This window comes from Grammomys surdaster, unplaced genomic scaffold (assembly GCF_004785775.1).
Source record: "Grammomys surdaster isolate TR1022 unplaced genomic scaffold, NIH_TR_1.0 211, whole genome shotgun sequence".
Taxonomy (NCBI): domain Eukaryota; kingdom Metazoa; phylum Chordata; class Mammalia; order Rodentia; family Muridae; genus Grammomys; species Grammomys surdaster.
In genome coordinates, this window is record NW_021604656.1 from 6,647,070 (window position 1) to 6,668,965 (window position 21,896).

Genomic DNA, 21,896 nt, shown 5'->3' on the forward strand with positions numbered 1-21,896 from the left:
CTCGTAATCAATGTTTAAAACAAGCTTCGGTGTTCTTTTTCTAAAAGGACAATTGGGAAGCTTCAAAATAAGTCATTAGAATTTGCTACATGGCTTTTTAATCCCTAACCCTGAACCCCCGAAAGCCACATTTTTATTTCCTTAATGACAGTATTATAGTTCCATGAATTCTATCTTTCTCTTTTGGATGCTATAAACACTAGTTCCCAGTCTGTCCCCTTCCGCTAATGGTGGGAATGGCTGAGGGTGATGGAGACCTTGGGCCATGGTTGAGCAAGACAAGAGCAGACTTCTTGGGAGGCAGGCTCCATTGAGCAGCTTGTTTAACTGGTGGTGGGGGTGGGGATGGGAACAAAGGCTATTTAAACCTTTAGGGGTAAGTAGGGGCTATGGGGTGAGTACATCATTGGTGCAGGCCAGGGTGCTAGGGACACCTCATTTGCATAAGGAAGAATTTCAGGTGCTGCTGGACATGGCCTTATAAGGGGAAAGGAAATTTAACCTGGCTGCGTGACCTCCTGTGATAGGGCAAAGGTCAGGGGCATATGTCTATATATGCCAGGACATGCAGACCCAGGGCAAGAGGTGAAGGGCAACCCTACTCCTGCTGATCTCAGGACAAGATATCTGGGGTTTGGACACACCTCGAGCCCCTCTTGCTCCAGGCCTGTTTCCCGAAGCTGCACAGCTCCCTGGCTGCACAGTGGACAACTGTCCTCACAGAGCCCATCCCTCAGCATTAGAAGTGATTACTATTAACAAGATTAACCATGTGGCAACAGAGAGCCTGAGCCCCAGACCAAAGGCACAGACTGTGTGAGGTCAAGCCGAAGCTGAAGAAAGTCACAGTAATGCTGATGGAGCCATGCCGTTCATGCAAGCAAGTACCAGCTTATGAGTGTCGTGATGAGCCAGACCTCACCCCTGTCCCCACCCATGGCATGTCCCCATCAGTGACATCACACTCCTGTGAAACTGGGCGTGTCCCACAAGAGACGCCCTCCCTGGTTCTGGCCATATGACCAATATTAGACATTTGACAGCTTTTCTGAACTCTGAGCAGGGTATCCGACAAGTTCTTTCTGTGCCAAGTAAATGTCTCCTTGATACAAATGTGCCTTTGATCTCCTCTCTCCCTCTTTTTCTGTCTGTCACGCCCCACTGTGTGTGTGTGTGTGTGTGTGCCACAAAGCATATGACACAGTGGGCATGTGCAGGTCAGAGGACAGCCTCCATGTTGGTCTCTGCGGCCCTCTTTCCTTGAGGCAGTTTCTTCTTTGCCCCTGTGTGCACCAGGCTAGCTGGCCCATGAGCTTCTGAGGACTCTCCTGCCCCACCTCCCATCAGCTCAGGAGCCCAGGAACTGCAGGTTGGCTTCTGTGCCTGTGGTTTCTAGAGATCCAGACTTACATTCACATGGCAAGTGCTACACCCACGGGCCACAACCCCAGCCTTGTCTTTAGTCCTCTGTCAGATCAGGAAAGTGTGCTGGTTAACTTTTATCAACCTGACACAAAGTTGTCTGGGGAGAGGGAGTCTCGCCTGAGGAGTTGTCTCCAGCAGATTGGCCTTTGTGCATAGTTATGGGGCATTTTCTTGATTAGTGATTATATGGGAGGACCCAGTCCACTGAGTGGTATTGTTCCTGGACAGATGGTCATTCTGGGTTGTATAAAAAATACAGCTGAGCAAGCCAGGGGGATGCAGCCAGGAGGCAGTGTTCTCCCACGGTCTCTGCTTCAGTTCCTGCCTCCAGATTCCTGCTTGAGTTCCTGGCCTGACTTTCCTCCATGATGGACTATGACCTGTGAGTCAAATAAACTCTGTCCTCCCCAAGTTGCTTTTGGTCATGGTGTTTGTCACAGCAGCAGAAAGCACACTACAACTGATCAGAAATGGCCTCGTGCTTCTGACAATTTCTGTGGAGTTCCATAACTCTCCTACTTTCCAGAAGATGAAATGCCTCATGTGGTCAGTGCCCGAGGTTTTTATTTCACTGTGTGGTGTCAGTGCCAGCAGTAACTATCTATCCGCTTCTGTTGAGCAGCACACAGGGTAATTGAAGACATCTGCTGGAGCTGATATTTTAAGGGAAGGCGACCCTTAACTTACCACCCTCCCCCGGCTATGAATATAAATATCAAAGCAGCCACAACGAGCTACAGAGCAGGACTCTCGGCTGTCCTCCTGAGCATCCTGAGGTATGGGGAGAGGGCTCAGCAGACCTGAGTCTCCAAGCACGCAGAGCAGGTCAGAGCTGTGTTCAGAACAACGGCAAAACCCTTGTCTGGAGATTTTGCCTAAACTTTACTACTGTGCTTCCCTTGGGACTCAAAGTCCCCGTGTGGCCTTCAGAGCAAGGGGAGTTATCATTTATCTATCCAGGTGGCCTAGGCACTTGTCTTTATATGTTCTCTTCTCTCACACGCATTAATAAAGCAGATATGCCTTCCTTCCATGGAATCCCCATGTCTGAACGCCCTGGGAGGGGGAAACTCTGATGGCTGCTAGATCCTTGGAGGACAAGCATGCATCCATGCGTCTGAGCACAGAGCATCATCAGCTCAGGATACTTCACAGCTCAGCTGAGCCACAGGAGGGAGCCTGAAGTGAAGGTCACCAGATGGACTCCCCCCCCCCAATCATACACAGACAGGGGATGGGTCACTCTGCATCTATGAGAATTCTTCATAAATGAAGGGTTAGTCTTCTTTAAAAAAAAAAACACTTGAAAAGTTGAGGAAATGCTTAGCATAAAGGACTAATCCCTTTGTATATGCTACCATGAATAGTTGAGATGATACAGTGATTGTAAAAGCACACGGCCCTGGAAGGCTACTGCATGTGCAACCCAGGCACAGCCTCCAAAGGAAAGCTGTCTGCACACACCCTTCACCCATCCCCTCCAACACACCAACCCACAAGCCCCTGCCACAGTCCTCTCCACAGCTATGCTTGCATCCCTGCACACACCTGCACTGCGGCCATTAACACATCCCACTGACGTCATGTCCGTTCTTGCTCCTTGCTCTCACTCTGAGTGGCTCTGGGGGAAACTAACTATGGTCCAGTGGCTCTTTGCTTGGCCTTTTGGCTTGGCATTTGTGCAAACGCTGAGAGCTCAATAAATGTTGGAGGTGGGTAGTTGAATGGATAGATGAAGGCGTGAGGGCATGAACAAGCAAAATGCTGCACTGCCTCAAGGTTTGGGACAAACACATGTGGAAATCTGAACATCAGTTTTGCTGATGAGAAGAAGGAGAGTCCAGGGGATGTGAGCAAACTGAAGCTGAGGCTCAGAATTCTGAGCCATTGGAAATATGCACAGCAGATCGTGTCTCCTCTGGGTTTCAGGCTTAATGGCACACACATATCCATAACACAACTAAGCATCATTTCCTGCAGTGATGCCTGTGCCAAGAGCTGCCACACATGGGATAGCAAGAACAGAACAGCAATTCAGTGTGGGCCCTCACTGTGTCCTAGTGACTCACACAAGGACATAGTGACTTACATCTGCCCCCATGTAAACAGTTCCATGTCTGCTGGGATGAGGGGGAAGAACCCAAGAGGACAAGGCTAACCTCTACCTGTCCGTGACTAGAAGCCATGATGGACAGTGCTTGGCTAGATAGCTCAGAGGGTAAAAGCATTTCCCAGCTATCCAGATGACCTGAGTGTGACTACAGTATCCCACACAGAGAAGGAGGGATCCAGCTCCTGAAAATCATCTCTGATTTTTCAGACACACACACACATGCGAACACACGTACATACTCAGACATACACATACTCAGATACACACGTACACACACAGACACATACCTGTGCACTTACATGCACATACACACATACATACACACACACACACGCACATGTACACCCACACACACACACTAGCTAAATTGTTTTTTTTTTAAAATAAGAACCATAAAGGACACATTTAACAAGTGATTCCAAGTATTCTTGAAAATCTCCCAGAAGTATCCTGTTTCCTCATCACTGAGTTTTGGGGACACCTTTCAGTATAGAACCTTCTATGAATAAAGCTGCTGGCTACAGCCAGCCTCATAATTCACAAGTTTCATAATTACTTTCCCATTTTGTTTTTAGAACAAAACCAATCAATAATCACACTGGCTGATTCAGGTTTAAAAAAAAAATGTTTAGATCTGTCTGGAAATAACCTCAGACAGCAATTTAATGTGGACCTTTTTGATAAAATAATACCCAATTTGATAAAATAATTTCTTCCATCCCTCTTAGTTCAGGCCCCAAAGTTAATGAAATCAGACAGCTAGGTAGCCTCTGAGAGAGAGAGACAATCAACTCTGCATGCAAGGGCGGGAAAACGATTTGACATTTCCTGCAGTGTGTCCAGCTAGGATGGTGCATCCTTTACCTTGGTCAAAGGGCTTGTTGGGATTCCAGTTTCTGAAATAATCATCCTAGGAAAGGAAAACAGAAACAAAGGTCAGGTGTTAGATGCCTCTCACTGAACTGCATAAAAACTGACTTGCCCCGGGTTTCCAAAACACAAAGGAAAACCCTCACCACTTACAGATCTTCCCCCAAACGAGCACTAAAATACAATCAAACATATCAATTTACTTCCCCGGTTCACACCTTTCAAATTGAATATACTAAACACTAGGAGTTATAAAAACACTTCAGCCTGATACAGAAACAGCTCTGCCTGTCTTGGTTTGACATATAAACCCAGACATCTCCTAAGTGTGAGGTGTATTTGCTATCAATTATACTGTAGGTGATGCCTGGATGCTCGCACTTATGATTAAGCCCCTGTGTTTGTAACAGCTGATAATTTAACTGTCAGCATTTCCTTTACAAGGAGACATATATCTTGTGGTGCACATTTCCAGTTTCCCAGCACTTACAGAGTCTAAAAACCATAGGGCCGTGCAAATGTTAGAAGGACCCTAGGTGTGTATTTAGTTTAATGTCCCTTGGGATAGGGATGGAGAGGGGTGGAAAGAGGGTATATGTTTAGCTTAATGTCTTTTGTTTTAGGAAAGGAGGGAGGTAGAAAGCAAAGGATTTCCTGCTTCATGCACAGCCAAGTAGTGCCTGCCTGGAGTCTGCACCAAGCATGTGCCAAGGTCGGCACTTTATTACTCTGAAACTGCAAGAAACTAGTTCTTCAGGGTTCTGTTAACTCTTACTTCCAACAGCCCTGTCCCTTCCAAACAACTACCTTTGGCCCCACCCTCCCCTGCACACTCATGTTTGCAAGCTGAAGAGGCTATCCTGTTCTACACCACAACAGACCACCTCGAGGACATTTGGCCCTTCTCAGCTGATAGCCAGTTTGTTAGCAATGTGGCTTTGGCCAGGTATTCCAGACACCACAGATGCCTTCAAAAGGCTGTCGGAAACGATTTCCCTCCTGGAGGAGCTGATTTACATCGAAGTGCACAGTTGGTTTAAATTATTGTCTGCACTGTCCCATGCTTTACTTCATCTCCCACACACTCTCCTGGGGCTTTCAGGAGCCTCCTCCTCGTTCAATCACCTGACTATATTAGATCCTTGTGAGGTCACCCAAGCCCTCAAAGAGGTTTTTGGAACTAGATTTAGAGGTAAATGAGAACTGCTTCATGGCCAGTGGTTTCATTTGGCAAGGTACAAGTAAATACAAGCAGCCTCCTTGGCTCCCGAGACTCACCACTGAGCTGTTTCTACCTCTAAGGAACTGATGCACTTTGCTCCAGCTTGAAGTTTACGCTGCAGCTGTAGTGACGTTTTTCCCGAAAGTTGGGAGGAGTTAAGGTGGGAGGAGTAAGGAGAGAAAGAGGAGGAGTAAGGAGAGGAAGAGGAGGAGCTAGGGAAGGGGAGATGTAGGAGGGATGGAGAGCCACACAGGTATGGAGAGCAGTCCTGGGTAACATCTTATATCTAGGTTAGTTAATTGGTTAACACTTCCAGTTCTGTGGGCATCTTGCTAATTGAGCATTACCAAACACATAAAGCCTTTGGATAATCTAAGCATTAGAGTCTCATTTCTACCAGGCCTACGTGGATGGCGGGATGGTCTGGGCTGAGCCCAGCCTTGTAGAGACAGCATGGGAGATTGGCAGAACCATCTCTCATGCTGGCATCTCATAGATGGCAGGACCAATGTCTCTGGCCACCTGAGTCAGCAGCCTGAGCCAAGCAGCAGCGATAGTTCACTACTGCTGCTCATGACCACAGGCCGAGGCTAGTTGGGAACATGGTGACTCAGTAAACAAGCGAGATGGGGTGTCGCTGTTTTTAAATATTACCAACATGCCCCTCATTTGCCTTGAGATCTGTCCCAAGAGCCATCATTGAGACAGTCTAGAATAATCTACCTGCACATCACTCCTCCAACTTACTGTTTTAAATACAATCCAAATTTGGGGATTGCGCTGTCTCAGCACTGATCACCGATGCTAAACAGTCTTAGGGTAAAGTGTGGTCATCGGCTATTCAGCACTCGATGTTTCTGTCTGACGGTTAATGTCCTCTTGGTCTTAGACAAGCCTCTTACAGAAGAGTCTATGGTTCACAAGGGTAAGGCAAGAGATTACCCAAAAGGGACTGACTTTGGGCAATAGAGGAAAAAGATAACAAACTATTCAGGCTGCCAAACAATGAACTCTTCTTGTGCAAACAGGGTGGCATAAGTCCTAGGGTTCTATGGAGGACCTGCTGAACCATTTTCACCTAAACATGATGTCCTAATTCTCGGACGCTCTGGAAACCGAAGATGTATGCACAACAGGGAAGGGCTGGAACCTAAGAGGAGTTGCTTTACTTTAATCTCACATGCTACATTCTCTTTGATGTCCTACACTGAGCTGAACAGGTCCCGAGAACAGACTACCCCCTGATGATTTTAGCTGGAGATCCATTTGGGGACCTACTGGAGAACCTGGATGGAATCTTAACCATTCTTCTGGACCTTATGACGCTGCAGGTTAACTCTAATTGCTATTTTTACATTTTTTCTTCTGAGAAAAAAAAAAGCACAATCTTAGATATAAAGCCTCTAAAAGCTAGTATCTATCTGCCTTAGAGTTTTTAAAACCCGCTGCAACTGTAACAATTCTGCCTAATTACTGTAAATGTAAAAGAGGACATTGAACAGAAACTCATTATGGAAAAGTAAGTTCTTCAAACACTTCCTTGTCCAGTAAGGCCAAGTGGGATAAGGAATCACAGCCCGAATCTGGTTGCTTTCTCTGCGCTAAAGGAAAGTTGACCACAACACAGGCCAAGGAGCCCAGAGCTCCTGAAGATTTATGTACTATGATTTTGACTATAGCTGGTGGAAAGCCCTGCACTGGAAGCCAAGATCATGAACTGTGAAATTTCATGCAACAGAGCTTGTTTGGGAAATGGGCAGTGAGAGGTTTCTAGATGTCACATCTGCTGCTAGGGTCAGAGTCTGATGCGTCACAGCATCCGTGATCACTAGTCTAACATGGACAAGCGCCTCAGGGAAGCCCACGCAGGCTCAGCTGCTTCGGCTAACTTCCTCTAGGAGACATTTTGATGAGGTAGCACTAGCAAGGTGCAGAGAGCCAGAGATGAAGGAATGTCGTTTACAGACTTCACCTGGGTGTCTGCTAATCCTCAGGTCCCGCCTACCTAACCACTGGGATCCTCCAGAGACTTAAGCTCTCTACACTCCCGAACTGTCAGGCCACCAACATTAGGGCTGGTTTCATCTCTAGGGACCAAGACCCAGTTTGCACAAGCCAGGTCTTCATTTTCTGTCTAAACAAAAACACAGGTCTTGTTGACTACCCGCAGGGCATCTGGCCCTACACCCTGATGCTGTACTATGTAACGGTGTATTCCTGCTACTAGGAGCTCAGTGGCCAGTTGCAATGCCAGCAAAGACCTGGACTGTAAGAGCCCTCACCTCTGACCATCTTTCTAGCTCGAGAAAGTTTATGCCTGTTCAAATTCACGTGAGGACGAAGTAAATGGAAGTTTGACAGGCGAGTCTGTCTGAATTGGCCTCTCGACTAGAAATGTGGTCATCTAATGACAGAGTTAAGCCTAACTAGAAAAGTAGACATCTAAGTACAGTCATTTATTAGACTCAACAATACTCATGAATGTGTTGCCCAGACAGAGCGACATGGATGACAGACAGTGTCGCTCTTGCCTCTCCTGCAGGGTCTAATGGTATCAGGCTTCTACTGGACAGGAAGCACATTGGCTTGCCCAGAAGCACAGGCAATTCATGGGAAGAAAGGCAAATTCTATTTTACTTTCCTATCCCATAAGTGATTCTTCCCCAACTCTGGTCAGTTAAGACTCTCCAAGAACCTATCTGTCTTAACAGATGCTCAAGCGTGAGTATACTGACTGATGACTGAATTGTTACATTGTTTCTGGGCAGCAAATGCCTGAAGAGTCTGCCTGACTGCCTGTCAGAAAGTGATCCGTTGTTATACCTCTGAGACTGAACGAAGGATGGTTGATGCTCACAGCAAATGACGAATCAGAGACTGGGTAGAACTACTGCACCATGCTATAGTATCAACAGGGACAAAAATCTATTTCTCTATTCATTCATCAGCTAAATATCCCCAGGAACACAGCCCTGGTGCTGAAATTAATAGCTGGTGCAAAGGAATTAACTGAGATTTCACTTGTATTAGAGGGACTCTTTTCTGATCAGTACCCATGAAAGGAAAATATGTATGCGCATGCACATACACATACACACATTTACACATGTGCACACATACACACACATACAAACACACACACATAGGTACACATAGATATACACACGAGCACATACACACGGTACACATACAAATACACATATATGTACACACACACACACATACACACAACTGTATATAAAGTTATCTATAAATGCATGCGCATGTTTATTCTTATGTCACATGGTGCATATTATAAATTATACTGCTGACTCTGTGTATATTCACAAGTCATAATAATGTGTATCAATGATGATACACACTGATGCAGTCAGCTCTCCACACCCATAGGTGGCAGACTATAGATTCAACCAAGCAGCAAAAGTCTTTGAATAACATCTGCGTTTGTACTGAACACAGCCAGCTTTCTTATAATTATTTCCCAGACCATGTGATCTAATAATTATTTACATAGCATTTACACTATATTAATTATTATGTGTGACCCAGGGGTGCTGTCAAGGGGAGGACGAGAGCAGGTTCTATGCAAACGCTATGGAATTTACTTCAGAAACGTGAATATTCCAGATTTTGGGTTCTTTGAGTCCTGAAGCCAGTCATTCACAGGGCACTGTATTCTACTACGAGTCTTCGAGAGAAAGTTTGAAGTCTGCCTGACATGAAATGAGGCCAGAACACATGCACAGTCCCCTCACCATGGGTGAGCCTCTCCAATAGCAATAATTGAACATGGCTGCTCTCCCCTTGTGCCACGGCCCAAAATGGCTGACACAGTTTAGCCTGAGTCTCCCTAGGGAGCTTCCTGTTTCTGCTACCAGTGCTGTGAAAGCCACTCTGAGGAAAAGCTAGGGGCAGAGCCAAGCAAACACCCAGCTGGAACCTCGAGCTCCGTGCCTGCAGAAAGGGAGATGAGAGGTAATTTATTGCATACAACAGCTTCAGATGCCACGGATCAAAGCCACCGAGTGCACATGAAACAGATCATTTCTCCCTCATACATATTTTAGCTAAACTGTTTGAACCCTGCAGATCTATCTGAAGATTACCTGAGACAATACAAATTACCAGCCTGGAAAATAAACGAGAGTTTCATTTGCCCTGACCAGGGGTGAACAAGAAAACCGTGAGCAGAGAAGTAAGCCACAGAGAGGAGAAAAAAAAAATCCTATGGGGTCGTCTGTGGTGCCACTGTCAATCAACAGAGAGAAGTATGTCCCTCTGCTGGAGGGAGGCAGCAGTTCTGTGTAGTAGCTCCCCAGATGGAGGCTGACTTTGCCAAGCACAAACCCATGAGAAGACCCTTAAAGTCCTGGAGCCAGACTTTCCAAAGGGCTCACTTCACCTTCCTTCCATTTGGCCCCAGGGGAAAGTGGATTAATGGGTGGGGGGTTCCCTAAAATGGCTCATAGAAGTTTTATGCCAGGCCTCTATAATGGCACCTGCCATGGACTAGGACACCTTTCTGTGATTTTTAACTTTTGTACAGTGGAAATGCTTGCTCATCGACCTGTTGGGAAAGGAACGTAGCCTCCCATGCAGCGACCTCACCCCTGAGCTACGTCCCTTCATATCTCTGAACCAACAACAAGTTATTTGTTGATGTGTTCTCTGCCAAGCCTGCCCCACCCATCTCCTAGGAACAGCTCCAGAGGCAACCCTGAATGAAAGGATCATCAACTGACCACCCTGTCCAGATGGAGCCGTGAACTGGACCATGGCAAACATCACTCATTGGGACTTTGGTTGATCAGGGATGGGAGCTATGTGCTGTAGTATACACTTCAAGGTGTATGTATGATCCTATGGCCCCTACACACACACACAAACATACCCACACAGACCTGAGCCTAGGTAACTTCTAAACAGGGAGGATCTTACCTGCATATTCCCTGAGAGATCACTCAACAGCCCATGAAAAATTCTTGCTGAACTGTTTCAACTATAGGAGAGCTGATCTGTCTTGAAGAGTGCTGAGAAATTCCCATAACTATTGCTGGTGTGTGTAAGCACAGGTGGGGGGATGTTTGCACACACGGTCGAAATCGCTTTCACCCTGAATAGAGCTATTCTTTGATAAATTGGTCTGACATTTGGTGTAAAGTCCTGCAGGCTTTAGACAGAATGATTTAGAAAATAACAATGCGGGTTTCTCGGCTCTTTCAATAAATAACCCACCAGTAAAATACAGATAATAACTGACAATCGTACTTGTGGGGTAACTAATGAGAAGAGATAAGGCAGTCAATGGACTGCTTATATACATTTGATGAATTACATCCCTCACATATACCCACGAGAAACAAGCGTGTATATTCCTGGTTGGCTGAATTTAAAGCAAATATTTACCATAGAGATTAAAGATCTGAGATACAATTTACATTTTATCTGGCAACTATTTTGATTGCTACTATGTCTACATATATTTGAAAAGACAAAACCTACCTCAACTTCCTGAGAACGAAAGCATATTGAATGGGGAAAAAAAAAAAGAATCATATCAACAACAAGAAGGAATATACACATTTTTTATAAATGCAACAGAATTTTGAAACATTATAAAGGTCATAGCCAGTTATTTTAAGCCACCTACCGTCATTCCTTTGCTAAGGCCTGTCACCCACAGAGCCCATTGGAAGGGACTTAGGTAAGAGGGAAATGACTGGGGGAGGGAGGTGTCTCAGTTACTGTGCATACTACAGAAGAGCTAGCAATACTCTGATGAAACCCAGACATTCAGACACCATTCCCATATGCAGACATGTCAAATGACTCATCGCCTGCAACATCAGCCCAGTCAATAAAAATCCCAAGACAACATCAAAGATCAAGACTAATAGACCTTCTGTATTTCTGCAAAAGCATTATTTGCCCTGAAGCTCCAGAAGAGATGGAGGGGACTTCAAACATAGGGCACTCATGGATCTGTGGTCTTGGAAAATATGTGAGATGAACAGGACTGGTCTTCTTCCCCCACCACGCCCTGCTGCCCTGACAGTTGAGTTGTAACTGCCTCAGTTAGCTCTGTTAAGACATCCAGGCAGTGAGGTGTTATTCACCCCAACAGAAAGGGGAGTCTGTGGTTCCTTCCATGATCTGTGTTCTACATCTGTTCTTACAGAATTCTGATAACAGCAAAGCTGAAAAAGGATTCTTTGTACACACTCAGATCGAACCAAGACCTAAACCACCCAAACCCTCGCCCTCATTAGCAAACCTGCCAGGTCGTCTGAGCTAACCAAAGGAAGTCTTGTCAATATCCACAGAGATGATAAAAATCAGTACCATGAACCAGAAGACAGCAGGAGTGAGGGCAGGCTTCAAACAGGTGTGAGTTTAAATTCCTGCCCTAGCACTTCTCAGTCTTGCTTAACGCACTAGGCTTCTGAGTCGGCTTCCTGAGACATGAAACAAGACCACTGGTACCAACTCACAGGAAGTTCTTAGAACCTTACAACAATCCAATCCCTGACCTGACTGACATCCAGAACTAACAAGTGACAGACACACACTCTTAGCCCACTATTCGAGCTCTTTGTCAGCGGGATGCCCCGGGAGCACAGAGGTGATCAATAGGTTCAGTAGAAATGGTATGCTTCAGAATTCTGTGATGTGAGTTCTGTACGTTTGAGTTTTACCGATGTGACATGAGTGGAGGGAGACCAATTGTAACAGAAAATAATTACAAAATATCTTCAAGTAGTCACTAGCATGAAGAAAATAATTTGGTGTGACTTGAAAATTGAGTTGGATCTTTGCTTCTGAAGACTATACACCCAACTCTAAGATTCAGTGACCCTCATCTAGGGAAGAGAGCCTGTCTAGCAGGAGACACTACTACAACACTGGACTGCTCTCTGCTTTAAAGTACATAAATGCTAAGGTAACAAAGTTTCAACTATGAGTAACTGTATCTGACGAAGAGATCCAGCTTTAATGGGCAAGATTTCTATGTAATCAGTGATTTTCGTAAAGAAAGCAGATGGAGGGTCCCTGAAAGTTTATGCTGCTGAAGATAAATTAATTATGTCCCCCATCTTTCTTACAGTGTCCCCCCAACTCTGACTATCAGGCCTCTCCGTGAACATGCTTCCATTTAAGAACAAGACACAGTGCACCATGGGGATGACTTGGCACTTAGGAGCACCTGTTGCTTTGCAGAGGACTCGGGTTCGGTTCCCAGCTCCTACATGACAGCAGTTCATAGTCTGTAACTCCAGTTCCAGGAGAATCCAGTGCCTTCTTCTGGCCTCTGCTAGTGTACATGCAAAATGTACACATATTCATGTATGCCAATGTTCACACATATGAAATAAAAGTAATTTTTTAAAAAGAGAGGAAGAAAAGGGAACTAGCTAGAAGCCATCGAATCATTCCTCCTCCCCACTAGTCCTCTCTGGATTACGTTAATTTCAGGAGAAACTCAGTCCTTCGCTAAGTACTGGGTGAGTCACAGGACTCTCTAAGCACTGGTTCCTATCCTCCCTTGGAGAGGCTGGGTAAGGGGGCCTGAAGTATGATGTCCATCATGGTGACATCTACCGTGGGATGTTTAAAGTGCACCCTAGGGGATTCTAAATTTTAGTCCTCTATGAGGTAAAGACAGTAAGTCATATACTCACTCAGAGTGACAGGTGACCAAGGGACAGTCAGACCCACTATAGACAGAACACTAGTGGTCCTCTGCTCCAGCTCCTAGGGTTCACCACCCTCAGCACAGCCCCTGAGGTACTCTCAGCTGGGAATACAGAACCTTTCTGACCAATCATTTCCTCAGGCAAGAAGCCAGGCAGCAGCTCAGGGGGTTCCTTGGTAGAGTGTTTACCCATCATGCATGAGCCCATGGGTTAAATCCCAAATACTGAGAGGAAAATATTCTCTGGCTTCACTTCCTTTGCTCAGCATTAGCAACCAAGTCCTCCTTACTTTCTTGCATGATTCCCTCTCCTCCATCAACTCTCCACATCAACAGAGCCACTTCCTGAGAGTGATGACACAGACAGAACTTGGAGAGATGGGTCAAGGTGTGCATACTAGGGTGCCTTGAGTAGCATCCTTACCTCACAGCTAGTACCCCCAAATCACCCCAGGATCACACAGACCTTACAAACTGTGGTACGTTGAAATCTGGTACGTGTTAAATGAGATATGTCCTCCATATGTTTGAACACTTGATCTTGACTTGGTAGTACCATCTGAGAAGAGTGTGGATGTGGGACTGTAGTTTGGCCACGCCATCAGAGCCCAGAGAGAGGGTGGGGAGAACGAGTCTCTGCCTCGAGATTTCCCTGGCCCCGCCCTTCTCCTCCGTTTCCAATATATAAGCAAACACCTTCCGACATGTTTCGGGAGAGCCTTTTTACCATCTAAACCCACCGCCGCCGTGACAATAAATCTGGACGTGTTTAACTCCACGTGTCTCATGAAATCCTGGACTCATTGCGCAAGCCAAAACCCACAAGGAAGGGCGGGAGTGGGAGAGAGTTAGCGAACCGCCGTACACTCTCTCCTGAGAGCCAAGGTTCCCAGAGCACCTCAGCACGCTGAGCTGCGGCGTGGGATGCTCTCTGTCCGCTTTTGTTCGAGCCCCAGCATCTCGTCTGGCGCACAGCGTCTGGGAGTCTCAGCTCTCGGGACTCTACAGCCGCTTATACCAGAGAGTGCCGCCGCCCAACATAGAAGACACTTATTCTGATGACACCTCTCCTTTATAAAAGAAAAGGGAGGAGTTGTGGGGCAGTGGGTTATGAGAAAAGCCAGAAAGCTTGGTAGAAAGAACTGAAGACCCGGGAACCTTGGTCTGAAGAAGACCTATAGGACGGCAGGCTGCTTCGAACTTTCGCAGAGCCAATGGCCCTCTTAGCTTCCGCTCCCCACGTCCCCCTCACACAGAGAGGTCCATGGCCTTTATCACGTAGGAATAACACCTCCATGCAAATAAGGCATCCCCAAGCCCTCAAACCAAACCAATAGAAGTTATCTGTTCTCCCCCCAAAACTGTATATATATATCCCCAGAGCTCAAAGTAAAGTTTGCTGTGTGGTGTGAGACCTCCCGCTGTCGGAGTGCTTTTGCTGTCGGAGTGCTTTTGCTGTCGGAGTGCTTTTGCGATCCCTTGCCAGTCGCCGGCTATCCTGCGCATTTCAAAGGACAACAACTCTCCTCTCCTCTCAGCGAGCAGAGTGAACTGTCAGAGCCGTAACACTTTTCTTCCGTGGGCTCTCACGAGCTGCCCCCCGGAAAGAGGGAACTGAAAGAGCCACTCTCCCGCATTTAGAGGCTGGGACAGAGGTCCTGCTCCACGCGACTGAAAAGCATGCTGTGCCCCAGCTCACAGCTGCGCTCTCCCTCTTTGAAGCCGACCAGAAGCCGCCACAGAGTACGAGCCCCACCGCCCCACCGGCTGCCAAAGGCCCCAGGCCGACTCGACCAGCGCCTTCCACGCCCCGACCCCAGAGTCCGTCTGCTGTCCCCGCGGGCCGGGCCTGGAGTGGACGCCCTTCGCTGCCGCCGCCGCGCTCCTCCTCCTGCCCGGGCGGCCCATGGCCGCCATTTCCCGCACCTGCCGCCCCGCCCCAGGCTGCGCCACCACCACCGACACCCTCGGTGCCCTGCGGCGGTTCTGCCAGCTGCTCTCCCGGGACATCTCCGCCCGGTCTTGTCGCGCTTCTGCTCGCACCAGCACGTCTGCCTGCAACCCCTAGGCACGAGCAGTGCCTGGCATATGGACCCTTTAGGAAGCACAGCCTTGCAGGAAGAAGTATGTCACTGGGGCAGCGTGGACAGGGGGGAAGGGGAGCTTTGAGGGTTTATAGCTGGCCCCACTTCCTGCCTCCTGTTTCATCCATCTATCTATCTATCTATCTATCCATCTATCTATCTGTCATCTCTCTATCATCTGTCTATCTATAATTTGTCTACTCTCTATCATCTGTCTTTATCTACCATTTATCTATTATCCTGTATTATGTAGCATCTGTCCGTCTTTATATGTTCTTTCTGTCCTATCTCTCTCTCTCTCTATCATCTGTATCTTTCTATATCTGTCTGTTACCTATGATCTATCTATACCCACCATCTGTCTTTCTATCATCTATTATCTAGCATATGTCTAACTTTATCTATAGAGTATCTTCATGTAATGTGCCTATCTTTCTATATCTATCATCTATATTTTACTATATCTATTATCTATCATCTATCTGTGCCTACCATTTATCATCTGTCTATCTATCCTCTGTCTATCATCTGTCTATCTATCCTCTATCATCTGTCTATCTATCATCAATCTCTATCATCTGTCTATCTATCTAGCTATCATCTGTTTATCTATATATCTATCATCTATTATTTATCTATCATCTATTTATCACCTATCTCTATATATTATCTTGTAGGGCACCGCGCGCACTCCGGTCACAGGGCAGCGGAGCGGCGGTCTCGGATGGCGGGCGTGCAGAGCCGACCGCGGAGAAAAGGGCTTCTCATTCCCTGTCCCGTGAGCTGGCACGCAACAACAAGAGACACAGGACACAAGCTAACTAGAGTACAGAGAGGCCGGGGCATGCAAACAACTTCTCTCCCTCCCCCTGTCTCGCAGGCGGACAGAGACGCGCGCGAGCCTTGACTTACTCGAACGAAGAGTACAGAATTTAAGAGACATGTGACGATTTAAAATATGTTGATTTATTAACAGATGACGGGCTTGGGTGGTGAATGATGAAACGCTCTCCCGAAACATGTCAGAAGGTGTCTTGCTTATATATTGGAAACGGAGGAGAAGGACGGGGCCAGGAAAATCTTGAGGCAGAGATTTGTTCTCTCCGCCCTCTCTCTGGGCTCTGGGGAGTGTGGCCAAATTACAGTCCCACATTATCTATCTTCTATTTACCAATCATCTATCTATATATTAGTTGACTATCATCTATCTATCTATCTATCTATCTATCATCTACCGTCTCTACCCTCATCTCATCTCCATCACCTCTCCTTGTGTATGGATGAGATGCTGTCCTTCAGTCTCTCCTTGTGTATGGATGAGATGCTATCCTCCAGTCTCTCCTTGTGTATGGATGAGATGCTATCCTTCAGTCTCTCCTTGTGTATGGATGAGATGCTATCCTTCAGCTTCCTGCCCCCCATCTTGACAGATTCTCTCCTTATGGAACCAGCAGCCAAAATAAATAGATCCTTTCTTCCTTGGATTGTTTTGGGCATGGCTGTTTTTTATCATGGCAGGAGAGAAGTTTAATGAGCGGTATAGGAATCAAAATGAAGTGATGAAGTGTACATCAAAAAGTTTAAGTGAACATCTAAATCAGACTAATAGTGACGATGCTAGCGACAGCCACCGCGTTTGAGTGGTCCCAGGGTTGACCTGGGCAGCTACTGTTTCATTTGACCCTTACACTAATGATCTGAGACAGGTACAGTAAACAGTCCTACTGCAGAGGTGAAGACACTGCAGTCTGGAGGGAGGGTATCACTATCTAGGTATCTAGGTCACATAGCTAGTGAGAAGGAGAGATGTGATTTGAACTCAGTGTTCACTTGACTTAAAGATCACATTCTCACCACAACACAGCCTCCTTCAGTGGCACCATGTAAAGGAGGGTTAGTAAGGACTGTGAACACTGGAGACACTCGAGAGGGGCAAGGACATGCCTGCCCTTGCTCTGTGCAGACAGGAAGGGATGAGACAAACACACATACCAGAGGCTTCTCACCCAGTAAAGTAGGAAATTAGAAATACAAGCCTCACTGTGTCTTTGAGGAACTAGATAACAACACAACTTATTAATCTGGCCCCAGGAAGGGGGACAAGCCATGGTTTCCTGAACCACAACTACCCAGGTTTAGCCTCCCTGGGCAGAAGGATGGCCTCTGGGACAAAGAAGAGGCGCTTCAAGAGCCAACAAGGGTAAAGTACACAGAAATGTCCTGCACCTGTGAGCTGTGTACTGTTACTGGCACCTGCCTGCCATCAGTCTTCCAAGAAGCCACATTGAAAATGGTGCATTCGGCACAAACATCAAGATGCTGACCAAGAGCTGTGACACTCTGGCACAAGTCTGGAAACTTACAGCCAGCAGATTCCCTGAACTGTCCACCTGCTCCCAGCTTATTCCGTTACTGCTCCCTCAAGCCTCGGTTGGCCCTGCCACTTCCACAGACAGGCTAAGTGTGGTAGCAATAAAGACTCCCTTCACTGTGTCTCTAAACTGTACTACTCCCTATGGCTACTCTGCCAGTGACACTGTGTCCCGAGGCCTCATCTTTGGAGCACTGTCAACAAAGCGCCCAGTAGATCCATCGAGGCCTTTTGTCCATTCCAAGCTGTGACAAAGCCAGGCTTTGTGAGTTCTCCTGTGAAACTGTAATATCTGCAATGACATTATCTCCATCCTGGGGTGGCCAGAGGAAACAAGCCTGCCAAAAATGGTCTCATATCCCTGAGCCAAACTTTACCTCCACAACTACCAACAAGTTTCCATGAAGGAGAGAGTGAGTACCCCAGCACTAAAGCAGGGTTCACTACATGAGGGGGAGGCCCACTGAGGCTGATTGATTATTATTGTCAGAATCCACACAGCCACCAGTGAAACCTGGATCATGGAAACATGTCACCAAAAAGTCCAGTGCAAGGTCATAGGGATGTGAGCACAGCCCTTCATGGCTGGAACGTCCAGAGAAAAACGAACTTATAGACAAGACTTAGGGATACGATCAGGGGCCCTGCACCCAGACTCCACAGCTGACAGTGTTCTTCTCTGGCCAACTACAGAAAACGGAAGTAGAACCCAGAGAGCCCTAAGCAAACTGTTACCACAGCAAAACAAAACAAAACAAACAAATAAATAAAAAAAAAAAAACCCAATGTGCATGATTTTCCTGGCTAGAGTGGAGCTCCAGTATCTACCTATCAGCCTAGTCTGTCAATATCTAGCAATCCTATTCCCCTCGGCTGGATTGCTATGGCTGGCCATGCTGGATTTAAGCAGACACTGAGGAGCTCCCAGGAGAGTGGCCCACGCTGCTGTAATCCTCTAACCATGCCCAGCTCTGTGTGTTGTGGCATCTAGGGGGCCCTGTGAGAGCCCAGGGACCAGCGGAAACCTCATCCTAAGTGCACAATGATCATGCTGTATGTCCGCCCTGACGTTGGGCCAGAAAACAGATGTGAGGAACAGTGATCCATGGCTTCATGAAGCCTGTGGTGCACCAAGAGGAGCGAGAACCAGAAAAGGAAGAATAGACACAAATGTAACAAATGTAACAAATGTAGACATTAAAGAAAAATAGCTACAGGAATGAAGAGAAGACTATTTCCCTCTCTCTCTCTCTCTCTCTCTCTCTCTCTCTCTCACACACACACACACACACACACACACACACACACACACACACACCAGGGAAGCAGGGCAGTTTCCACTGAGGAAGACAACCAGCTGGCTCTTGAAGGTCAAGGGAGGTTCCAGATACAGAGTATGCAGGGGCGGAGGATGCTTGCACACCGTATGGAGCCAACCCAAGTCCATGTTCAGTCTTAGCTCTGGGTGCCCTCAGCTCAGGAGAATCAGAACAAAAGCCAGTGACTCCAGATCCTAGAGACAGTAACATCAGAAGGCTTGGCCAGTTCTGTTCAGTGTCCTCTGCACCTGCAGCCTGTTCCTGCCGAAGAACCAGAAAGCTCTGTAGCTACTGTAGTTACTGATGAAGAACAATATGCGGTGACCACTACCGTCAGCTGCTTCTGATTCAAGACAGAGCACAGACTCAGTCCCTATAAAGTATACAGACCTATCCCTGCCACCCTGGGGTGAGAACAAGCCCAGACCCCAACCTTTCTGGTCCAACAGTTAGTCCCCACGCCACCTGTTAAGAACATGTGTGAGTGATTATGAAATATGATTAGAGCCAACTAGCTGGCCAATGCCAGCCAGCTGCACCTCCACTCATTAAACAATGAAGCATATTTCCCTCCAAAGGGCAGCTCCCCAGGAGGGAGTGGCCACATTATTATCATGCTGTGGAAACCAAGACCCTGAAGGTACCACTTCCAAGCCCCAAACAAGGACAACAGTTAATGCCCTCTTGTCCTCAGACTTTGGAAGATCCCACTGTGTGTGTGAAGAAGACCGAACTACCAAAGGCTGTACAGCCTGGATTCTCAGGCCTCTATCTTTACATTCAAAGCCCCCACCCCCAGGTTAAAATTGTCCAGTGGGGTCATTTATGTGCTTGTTAGCACCCCAGTAAGGATATGGCTCTCTTGTAGAGGGGCACTCAGCAGGCAAAAGCCGCTGAATCATTTTATGCTTTTTTATTTATTATTCAAAAACTGACAGTCCAAGTTTCTGCTGTCTTAGAGTCTAAATATGTCAAATGAAAAACCAAATACACTCAAAAGTTCAGTGTAAATAGACTCGTAGCATTTTTTCCCCACAGACTGTCAAGGGTTGGAGCATACCAGAAGGGTTTAGGCTGGACCAGAGCAATCCACTGCTGTTGCTTGGATCTCCATTTTTGCATTCATATTTTAAGGTTCTAGAATGAACAGGAATAGTAATTATATCTGAGACCCTCCAAGTCCCTTTCTTACTAAATAACTCATGAGCCTTAAAGGAACAACACAGCTGGTTTGTCTACACAATGACCAGAACTAGGATGACATAAACTCCTGAACAAACAATCCTCAAGAGCAAATCATTCAGTGCGTTGCCCTCTCTGGCAAGAAGAACAATGGACAGACAAAGCAGAGAACAAGAACCAAGCATGTAACAGTGACTACCTATGTCATCTCCTCCTTAAACACACCCTCACAGTGCTCAGTGCCCTCCAGATGCAAAAGGCCTGGGCAGCCAGGGCCTCTGGTTAAGCTGGAGGCCAGGACAACATGGCTCTGCTAGTTCTGCCAGAGCCTATGGACCACTCCTAGATCTGTTCACCAAGCTCCCAGTCACATGTTCTAGGCTCTCAAGCATCCTGGAGATAGATGTGTCCACAGGCTTTGGTGAGAAGAAAAGAGGTACTCCTGACGCCTGGAGGAAGCTCAGAAGGGTGACAGTGGCTCTCTGTGTTTGGGATGCCAGTGGCTCTCCGTGTTTGGGAGAACTGAGCTCATTTCCTGTGCCTGCTCTTGACAATCATTCTTTAATTTTTACAAAATTAACAGAGATGTTATCTGCTCATTTAATGAATTTAAAGCCTTCAGAACGAGCAGAAGAGAGGCAGCCGATCCCTCAGATCACGCTCAAGGGGTCCTCCAGACTCAGGAAAGGGAAGCTATTTCTGCCCAAATCCACACTTCAAAACTGCATCCAAGACCCCTGAGTCTGTGACAAATGCACACATGCACCCAGGCCTTTGAAGAAGTGAGGAGGCCACTGGACCAAGCCAAAGACAAATCCAGAGACATCTCAAGACAGCCCAAGGCACTGCTGGCCTTCCTCGTGTGCTCGAGACTCGGGTGGCAGAACGTTCCATCCATTCACCTAATCTTTTCATCCAGGCATTTCTGCTTCCTCATTAAGAAATGGGAGACATGAAAAACATCAGGGCCTACCCTCAGCTCTTTTCCTAGCACACATCCTGTGATCCCTTCCAAAACCACGAGGGAGAAAAGCGCAGGGCTTACACAAGCAAGCATACATGCACTCATGACACGGTGACAGATCTGCAACAAACTGGTTGTGGGCTCTATTTAATAAGGCATTTGGGGCCTGGTACCTCATCCACTTTAGCAGGAGGACACACCAATCACAGCTAGAACCAGAGGCACCTTGTCAGGGACACCTGCTGGAATTATTTGGCAGCAATACACAGCTCACCTTCCCACTGCCCAGCAAAGCCTTCGGAGGCCACCCCTCTCTCTCTCTCTCTCTCTCTCTCTCTCTCTCTCTCTCTCTCTCTCTCTCCTCTCTCTCTCTCTCACAAAACACAACTCTTAGCACAGCTAGGGTCTGAAATCAATGGTTCTGCTTTCCAGTCAGAAACCTAAAATACAGACGTATCAGTGGCAGGGTTTTTTTTTTTAGGTGGCAACTTCTGTCATTTCTGCTGCCTGCCACAACATAACTTTACTAGCCCATACTCAGCTTCATCATCTGGTAATGAGGACTGTGGTGCCAACATCTTCAGGGTGCCAGGAAGCCTCACCAGAGATAGCTATTGTCAGATACCTAGCATGTAAGATGCGTGTGTGTGTGT

The 21,896-nt window shown here is 46.9% G+C and overlaps 1 protein-coding gene across 1 annotated transcript in view; it reads right to left on the reverse strand.

The window, feature by feature from the left end:
- Spock1 (SPARC (osteonectin), cwcv and kazal like domains proteoglycan 1) overlaps positions 1 to 21,896 on the reverse strand; it is a 478,511-nt gene that overhangs the window by 259,057 nt on the left and 197,558 nt on the right. The window contains exon 3 of the mRNA XM_028772059.1: positions 4,403 to 4,448. Within this exon, the coding sequence (XP_028627892.1) occupies positions 4,403 to 4,448 (46 nt within the window). The remainder of the gene's footprint in view (positions 1 to 4,402; positions 4,449 to 21,896) is intronic.